This window comes from Elephantulus edwardii, unplaced genomic scaffold (assembly GCF_000299155.1).
Source record: "Elephantulus edwardii isolate Elephantulus edwardi_28Jun2011 unplaced genomic scaffold, EleEdw1.0 scaffold00194, whole genome shotgun sequence".
Classification (NCBI taxonomy): Eukaryota; Metazoa; Chordata; class Mammalia; order Macroscelidea; family Macroscelididae; genus Elephantulus; species Elephantulus edwardii.
In genome coordinates, this window is record NW_006399944.1 from 109380 (window position 1) to 119352 (window position 9973).

The 9973-nt window shown below is 39.0% G+C and overlaps 1 protein-coding gene across 1 annotated transcript in view; it reads left to right on the forward strand.

Annotated features, from left to right (window-relative positions):
• Positions 1-9973, forward strand: part of CD109 (CD109 molecule) — a 216558-nt gene that overhangs the window by 73877 nt on the left and 132708 nt on the right. The window contains exon 6 of the mRNA XM_006896965.1: positions 8055-8094. Coding sequence (XP_006897027.1) covers positions 8055-8094 — 40 coding nt within the window. The remainder of the gene's footprint in view (positions 1-8054; positions 8095-9973) is intronic.

The window sequence follows — 9973 nt, forward strand, 5'->3', positions numbered from 1 at the left end:
GGATCTTGTTTAATTCTTCTGCAAATAGTTTTCCAATTTTACCAATACCATTTGTTAAAAAGGCTGTCATTTCCCCACCTAACTGATTTAATCTCTTTGTCAAAAATCAATTGCCCATAAATAGATGGGCTGATTTCCGGGTTCTCAATTCTATTCCATTGATCTATGTGTCTGTCATTGTACCTGTACATTTCACTACTTTTAACACCTGGAATGACATTGTTACAAAGCACAGTTTGTAATTTTTTTTCAGTTAAAAAGGATTTCTTGAGTTCTTCTGAAACAACTTAAAATGAGAGGGGGAAAAAAAGCACTTGTGTTCCTCCTTTTCTTCAGTTTTCTATGCTGACTGACTTTTTCCATTCTTTGGTATTCCTATTCCTTCCAAATAAAGAGCAGAGTGTAGGGGTTACTCTGTTAGTCAATTGACAGAAGGCTGTGCCTGTCAAGAGAGACAAACCTTTCTCTGGAAAAGTTTATTTTAATGTCATGACCTCACTCACTCATTACTGTGGAATCAGAACTGACTCATGGTTGACCCTCCAGCAGATTTTCTGAAGCTGTAAATCGTGTGGGAGGAGATTGCCCACATACCTCCCTCTAAGATGCTGGTGGAGTCAGGCGAGCGGGACCATCACGAGAGGCACCATCTAGCAGCACAACTACCTGTGAACTGTGTCATCAGAACTCCCTGTGTCATCAGTGAGATGCTTTGTAATCACCTTGGCTGATCTGAGAGCACACATAAGCATCAGCTTGGAGGCATGAGCCCATTCATTCATTCATTATTACATACATTCACTCAACAAACTTTGAAGGCCTGGAAGTTGGCTGCTGGGATCCCAAGAATTTTGTAGCCCCTTATAAGAGATAAGCACAAAGTAGAGACTCATAACCATATTCTTTTACGTAATAGGACTGAGTTTTACGGAGATATTACAGAAGAGAAGGAGCATCTAATCCAACTAGGGAAGAAACAGTAAAAAAAAAGATTATTTTAAAGGAGGATAAATCCAGAAGGATGAGGAAGATTTAGCTGGATAAAGGGAAGCAAACTCTAAAGGTAGATCTTGCTTTGAAGAGAGGAAAGAGGTGAGCAGCTGTGTCATGTGTGTAGGCAGCTAGAATGAGTCCAGGATGGTTGGAATGTTGTTGTTTTAGTTAAGTGCCATCAAGTCATAGGCAACTCATAGTGACCCTGTGAACGAAAGTCCTCAACACTTGTGTGACTTTCATCCTTTCTCCAGGTTCATAGGGTTTCCGGAGGCAAACTGCTATGGAAATGGATGCCACTCTTGCTTCCAAGCTTGTTTTAATCGGGGAGCGCCATCAAACACTGTCCGCCTTGGGTAACCATTATCACATTTGACACGTCAGTGTCACAGTGTTCAGCTTCACAGCAGCCATGAATTACCTCTGTATGGCAAGTGGACACACCAGGGCTATCAAGTTTAAAGTAGGACCTTAGAGCACCTTGGATAGCAATTTTAGGGAACTTAGATTTTTATGCTAGATATAATGGGGCACTACTGAAAAGTTTTATGCCAAAGTTTCTTATAGACAACAGTTGGGTTTTTTAAAAATAAAATTTTTAAACATTTTATTTTATTAATTTTAGTGAACATTTACAGAGATTTTGGATTTCCATTCATTTATTGTTGCACTTTTCTCCCTTAGTTGGGTTTTGACCTTTTCTTAATCGTTGCTGTTTAATTGGAATTTGGATTATAGTCATGCACTTAAAATCCCTTGTGACATGGTCACTCTGCATATATAGCCTGTAATTTTTAAATTTTTTTAAAGATAAAACAGCTCTTCGTTGTTTATTATCTCCCTCTAGTGGGAGCACTGGTGCCCCAGTGGTTAGAAGTTACACTGCAGACCCTAAAGCACATGGTTAACCAGCCTCTCTGAGGGAGGAAGAGGAGCCCTCTGGAAGGTCAGCTGTGAGTCAGTTCTAATTCTCACAGCACGCTACAGCAGCAGTTTTATGAACCCCACATCCAGACTCTTGCAGCATTGGCCATGGGTGATATAGAGGTTGGTGACCAGAAGACCTGAATGGGCTCTAGGCTTCATCTGGTAGGCAGGCAGTGGGTGTGGAGGTGTGAGGCAGCCACTGTGGGCTGCTCCTGCTGCTTGGATGGGTAGAACATGAGCAGGGCGAGGTATATCCTGGTTCTTCCTCCTTTGTAGTTCTCAAGCACTCAGGCTGCTGCTCCAGTCTTTGCTAGCAGCTTCTCCTACAGCACCATCTCCAGCTCCAGTGGGCTCCCATGATGCTTTAATATGGTGTTCACACAATGAGCAAATCATTTAATATCTTGTTTTCACACAGTATAACTCAAACGTTAAGGAAATAACGTCTGTTTACATTTAATGTAATTAATGATCTACTTGAGCATTGTGTTTGAGGATTTGGGGGCGAGAGCAAGGAAGAGGTTTTGGCCACATGATGGCAGTGTTGCAGAAGGCAGTGCGTCATGGCACTTGACTGTGGGAGACCTTCAGAGACAAGCTGAAGGACCAAACATCCAGAAGGGGGCAGAAGGCTCTATGGGCAGCAGAGACCAGAGGGCTTATCTGTGATTAGCAGTGCTGGCTGTAGTTTTTTGAGGTATTCAAAGCAGGCAGGCTCTAAATCTTTAAAATTGTAGGTTAGAGTAATGAGCCTGTTGTGAAGAAATAAACACCCTGGGACTAGTACACAAAATCTAGCTTTTATTTATTTGCATAATAATCTGCTTTTTGTTTTGTTTTTTTTTTTTAATTTGTGTGTGTGTGTGTGTGTGTGTGTGTGTACTATCAAATCAGATCTGACTGGTATAGGAGAAGATTGTCCATTCTTCTCTGGCAGAGCATCTGGTGGATTCAAACCATGCACCTCAGGGATTGCAGTACAGCTTCTTTCCACTAGGCCACCAGAGCTCACCAACAATAATCTGCTCTTAAACAAAATAGCAAGCCACCTAAAATATGTATGTGTAGAGTTCCAGGACAAAAAAAGGAGGAAGGACATTAAAGAAAGTAGTAACTGGAAAGTTTCTAAGTTTGATCAAAACCATAATCCACAGCCTTTGAGTTGTGGTAGTGAAGGATGCTGAATATTCCCCTGAACTGCCAAAAGAACAAATAGATATATCTTGGAAAGAGTGCAACCAAAGTGCTCCTTGGAGGCAAGGATGATGAAACTTTGTCTTTCATGCTTTGGATATGCTGCTAAGAAAGGCTATTCCTTGGAAAGGGATATCATGCTTGGAAAATGGGAGCGTCAGTGAAAGAGAGGAAGACCTCTGATGAGGTGGATTGACATGGTGACTGCAGCACTGGACACAGGTGTATCCGAGATGGTGAGGCTGACCCAGGACAGGACAGGATTTGGATTGGTTATTCATGGGGTTGTTATAAGTCATACTCAACTCGAGGGCCCCTAACGTCAACAACAAATAACCCACAGATATAGCATCTCAACAATTCACAAGCAGAACAGACTAAAAACCACAGCAAGGCACATCCAGTTGCTGAAACCAGAAAAGAGAGAAATAATGAAAAAAATCAGGAAAGTGAAAAGACATATGCAGAAGAACAAAGGTAAGAATGGGGACGTTTTATCAGAAAGTATGCAAGCCAGCACAATGTATCTGCTTAGTTTTGGAATTACTTCATGTTCTCATATTTCTTTGATTTTTTTTCCTTCTGAAATATGTAATGTTCCCCCAATCCCTTAATGTTCTTTTTGATATCTTTCTCATATCCATTTTGTAGCTGTGAGTCAGAACTGACTCAGTGGTATGATTTTGGGCTTTTTTTTTAATATATCTTGAAGCTCATTGGGGCATTTCTTATTTTTTCCTCATTATATTCATATTTTCTTCTACCTTTTTGAACATATGTTGTAGTTACGTGCCTTTGAATGGAAATTGGTGCACAGTTGACTCCCTAGTGTGTTTTCAAAGGCTGTAAGTGGAATGGGAGGGAACTGTTCATCTTTTTCATCCAAAGAGCAGCTGGTGAATTTGAACTGCCTGCCTTTCGGTTGGCAGTACAGCTTCTTACCACTAAGCCAGCAGAGAAGCGTATTTATAATAGTGATTTTGATAACCCCATTTATTATCTCCACCATCTCTGTTCCTACTGACTGATTTATGCCCTGGTTATGGTCAAGTTTTCCTTCTTGCCTAGTAAGTTTTGATTGCACGCTGAGCCTTGCTGAGTGCTGGCTTTGTTCTGTTCCTTTAAGGACTGGTAGATTTATTTGGGATACTGTTAAATTACTTGTTCATCCTTTCAAGGCTTGCTTTTAATCTTTGTTAGGGTGGTAGTTCCAAGGTGACTTTGCTCCTGGGGCTACATGAATCTCACAGCTTAGGTGAAACCTTCCTGAAGACCCCACCCGAAGCTGCATCTAGTTTAGAGTCTTGCTAGTAGGTAGGAACACAAACTACTGTGAGTTTTGTCAGTCATTTGGCTTACCATTGCCAGTAGTTCCTTCACTGCGTACAGGTCTCCCCTCCTCTGCATGTACACATCAGTACAGAGCCAAGACCTGAAAGGATACTGCTGCTAATGTCTGAAGCTTTCCATCTATACAACTCCTTCTTCCCTGGTGTTCTTCCCGGCAAATTCTAGCTGTCTCAGCCTCTGTGAACTCCAGTCTCTCAACTCAGTAGGACCATTAGACTTTGGTATGAATCTTCCTTCTTGTTCTGGGACATCAAACTGCTTCTAGACAGTAGACAGGGAGCAGTTACAAGCATTGCAGAAACATTATGCTGCTTCATCTCTATGGTGTTGGAAACAGCTGTTTTTTACATTTTGCTTATTTTTCTTGAGGTTTATAGTAGGAAAATAATACCAATAGAAGTTAATCTTAGTGCTGGATTGGACGATTTTATTCAGATTTGTATTCTTCCTAGTACCGTATGAAGGGCATATTTGATCATAAAATAGTCAAAGGTTGGGAGACAGATTCCAAGACTAAGAAAGATGATGAAGATCAGAACTAAAGTAATTACAGAAAGGATGGAGAAGAGTTGATGGGAGAAAAGAGACATGGTTAATTAGAGAAGGATTGCTAAGAATAAGGAAAAAAGTGTCAAGTTTTTCTTTTCTATGTTTCTAGTAGATTTGCCATCAATTGAGATAGACTTTAGAAAGAGCATTAGAGGTGGGAAGATGACAGTGAATTGGTGTTTAGAGCTGGAGCAGTTTGTAAGATAGTAACATGAAGATTTTGGCAGGTATATTTGAGTTTGAATTATTAGGCTGGAAAGATTTAGAAAACTCCAGTATAAATTTGATGGTTCAATCATGAGACGTGTTTCACTCACTCTCAGTTTGGAAGAGCACTGGGCTCAAGCTGAGAAGGGCCAATTTTTAAGGATCAAAAAAGGGAGGATCATAAGGAACAAGGAAGGGTTCAGAAAGGTATTTAGGAGAGTCAAGAGAACAGGAACCTTGGTGATGTTTACAGCTTGCATGGGAGGAAGAGACACTAAGTGGAGAGATGGAAAATCTAAATGTGATTGAGGGTGACTGTCAATGCAGGAGAAGAGGGTGATATGTTATTACTTACATGTTAAAGAAATAATGATCTAAAATTGTCTTTTAAGGTTTCTGTTTAAAGTGTTGTTAGATGTCTGGTGTTAACTCATACTCGTAATGGCCCCATTTCCCACAGATACTGCATGAACCCATAGTTGCAGTCTCTGTTTGTAGTTGTTGTTGTTGTGGGCTGTTGAGTCAGAACCAACTCGTGGCTGACCCTATAGTGAGTTTTCACAGGCAGTAAATTGTTCAGGAGCACATTGCCCATCCTCCCACAAAGCAGCTGGTAGATTCCAACTGCGTGCCTTTGGGATTTCAGTGCAGCTTCTTACCACTAGTTCACAAGTGCACTAGAGGTAAAGTACACTAGGGAGCTCTGATGGCCTACTGGTAAGGAGCTGTGAGGTCAACTCAAAGGTACACAGTTCAAATTCACCAGCTGCTCTGAGGAAGAAAGAGAGGCATTCACTTCCTATATGATATACTGCCTCCGAAAACCCACTGGAGGATCAGTTTTGAGTCGGTACTTGATGGTATACAACAACAACAGTGATTTAGAGGGTGCTTTAGGTTGGTGGATCATGGAAGCAGTAACATTTGGACTGACCCTGAGAAGGTGGATAGAAGTGAATGGTTAAGAGTAGGCAGTGGGCAAGAAATCCTAGGTCATTGTTAACTCTGTATTTTTGAACTTGGCTGTGGCTGTCTCCACCAATATACTGGCTTCTTGGAATTGAGGATTATAATTCTTTTTTAGAGCCTCATATGTTTATAGTACTCTTTCAGCTAATATTTGGTATATGAATTTAACTTGATAAGAGGAGACATCATCATTGTCAAATTACTTGTTGCAAAGTACCTAGACTAAGCTCATTATTCAAGCAGAGACAAATTTAAATGTGAACATTCTTAAGTCTACCTGTACTACAGATGATACAAGTATATTTTATTTTTGAATGACAAATTAGAATTTATAAATAAATCAGACACATGTAACTTATAATGCTGATATATATTGACATAACAATTTAAGAGAATGAACAGGATCGTCTTGTTGATTGCTGTCGACTTGAGCACGACTCATAGAGACTGTATGAACAAAAGGGCTGAATTCTACAACTATTGACATTTATCAAAGTTTATAGTTTCCAGAGACATGTTGTTTAGGAAGTGGATTTCACTCCTGCTTCTAAAAAGCACCTCCCCTGACCGAGAGCGAATCCAGGCCATGGCAGTAAAAGTACCAAATCCTAACCACTAGACCACCAGGGAGCCAGAGGATTGAACCAGGTTGCTCCTTGGAGGCAAGGATTCTGGGGCTTCGTCTGACATACTTTGGACATGTTGTAAGGAGGGTCCAGCCCTTGGAGAGGGACGTCATGCTTGAGAGGGTGGAGGGACAGCGCAGGAGAGGAAGACCCTCTATGAGGTGGATTTATTCAGTGACTGGGGTAATCGGGATAGGAGTGTCAGAAACAAATTGGCACAGGATAGAGCAAGGTTTAGGGCTGTTGTCCATAGGGTCACTATGAAATGCTGGCAACTCAATGGCGCATAACAACAATAACAAAACAAGAAGCAATCTAAATGTGGAGATTCTGAAGAATTTGATTAAACTCCTGTGCATTTGAAATGGCATCATTGAAGGCAAGTTTTAGATGATTAGTTTATTAACACACAAGTAGTCACATTTATTTTATATACTTATTTGTGGTAAATACATCTTTTCTTGTTAACCTTGGAAAATGAAAGAATCAAGAATACCTGTTACTGTATGGTAGGTTATATTGATTTATGTGTTACCCTAGAAATAATTCAAGGAGCTGGGAAAGTAGAATAGAGCAGATTGCTTAGTGGTGATGGGCTGCACTGCAACCCAGAGGCACACAGTTCTAATGCACCAGCTGCTCTGCAGGAGAAAGATGGGCACTCTCTTCCTATACACTTTGCAGCCTCTGAAAATCCACTGAAAGGTCAAATATAAGTAAGCTCCAGCTCAACAGTCCATAACAAGAAGATGGTGGTCCATGATAATTTTATGTTCTTGATTGTTTGCAAGTAGTTGGATTTAGTCTAACTTGTTTTGTCCATTTGTTTTTTGATACTGATAACCACAGCAAATGTAAATTTGAAGTAATTTTCTATTTGTTATATGTTGCTCTTTATAAATTCCTAAAGCAGGGAGAAATATGAAATTATATAGTCTAGTATTCACTTTGCAAATGATGGAGGTGAGTTTAATCTGTTTATTTAAATGACCAGCAGAGAATTAAAGCGATGGGCCACCCTTTTTTATGTTAGTGGGGTGCAAGAAAAACTCATGAAAACCTCACAGGCTTCATGTGACAGTGGACTGAAAACAAACTTCCATACACTAAAATGTAATTTTAAAATAAATAAATCATTATAAATGTAATTAAAAAATAATTTTCTATATTTTACTATACAGGCAACAAAGAAAGTAATTACATGAAAACTCATTTCCTTTCTTTTCCCTTTTATTATAGGACCAGACCTATTTCCAGTCATTTGAGGTCTCAGAATATGGTAAGAATATCTCACCTTATTTTGTAAGAGAAAATTTTGTTAATTTTCACACAAATAAGATGAAGTTTGCAAGAGATATGTTACTTAGCATGGGAATCGCAGTGATGATCAAATTCTAGTATTTCTTAGTAGACCCAAGCATATTTTTTACTTCATTAAGGTTACAGTTATAAAGAAAAAAGTAGGAAAAATTGGCATTAGACCTGTTATGTCAGTATTTTCTTATGCACACATTTTTTTGTTACTCTACTTTGTTGTAATTATAACATATTTAAGTCTAACCTATTTTCACTTTCTTCCATCGAAATCTTAGGGAACAGTTTACCCTGACACACTGGAATTACCAAAAGCTAAAGTTGACTTGATGGCAACTGTATTTAGCTTTTTGTTTTTGTTGTTGGTATAGTCTTTTTGTTTAGAACTTTATCTTGATTTCAGTGGGCTCATTAATGACCAATACATTGGAATCAGAACATACTCCAATTTATAAAACTTGCATTTACCAGAATGATAACTGGAATGAAAAAAAAATTACAATCAACTCCTGGAGTGGGGAGTCTTGGGAGAGGCTTAGTGAGCACTTTCAGGAGGCTGATGTGGTAGATTGCATGCCAGACCTTGGGAGAGCAGAATATGTTCAAAGTGTTGTGGTTATCTGCCATGTTCAAGGACCAGGTGTTATTGTTTCCAACTCTACCAATAGATTTAGTTGCTGGGCTACATTCATGCTATTCTTGTGTCCTTTCCCCTCTCCTGAGCCCTGGATTTTATTTATTTTGTTTTAGATACTATACACAATGAAATATGCACTTACCTAATAGTTGTCACGTGTACAGTGTGGTGACGCTGGTTATCATCTCTGAGTTTTAGAGCTCTTCTTACCCTCCCTCCAAGTTGGCCCTCCCTCATTAACATAAATTCACTGCCCCTAAAGGTTCTTATCTTATCTTTTGAGGCACTCATACGAATTTGATCCCATATAGTTCTTGAAAGAGCATAAAGATCTGGTGTGAAAAACAATGTATACAAACTTTGTAAGTAAACCAGCATTAAAATAAAAAGAGCATAATGTTGAGTGTGGAGGGGAGGAAATCACTCAGATGACAGAATTTGGTGAGGGAGGAGTTGGGGAGGTAGAAAGTGAGGTGAGAGGTAAAGGTGAGGTGGGAGTGGGAGGGTGGGTGAAGGAATTAGGAAAGATCCAATGGGAACCTGGAAAGACCGGGTAATATTAGGCATCGATCAATGGTGATTAATTTTCTAGAACATGATGTGCATGACTGATGGTTTGAAACACAATATGAATGTAGGTGTGTATGAAACACAATGCACATGAATGATATAGTGTATATTTTATGTGCAAACCAATATAAAATAAAAACAGTGGAGAGAAAAAAATAAGCAAAACAAAAACAAACAGAAGAGTATAATGTTGAAGACATTTTTACTAGTGAATCTAAACCAGCTATTTTACCCTTTTAAAAAAACACAACTGAACATCAAATTGCAAAGAAATTATTTTCATTTGGTCAGCACTGTTAAAGATGATCTGTTTAACACTAGTAAATCCTGGAATGTCCCCCTCAATGCTATACTGTAATGGTGCAGTTGGAAGTGCATAGGTATAAACAACATAAATCAGCTATTTTGTTTCATAGGATCTGCTATTTTAAAAAAGCTATTTTGCAATTACTGATGAGCTTTTTCTTTTTCTTATTTTTTTACTCACTACCATCAAATTTATTCCAACTCATAGTAACCCTCCATCAGATTTCTGACACTTAAATATTTTTAAATTATTATTATTATTAATTTCAATGAAAATCTACAGAGATTTTGGAATTCCATTCATTCATTGTTGCACTTTTCTCCCCACTCA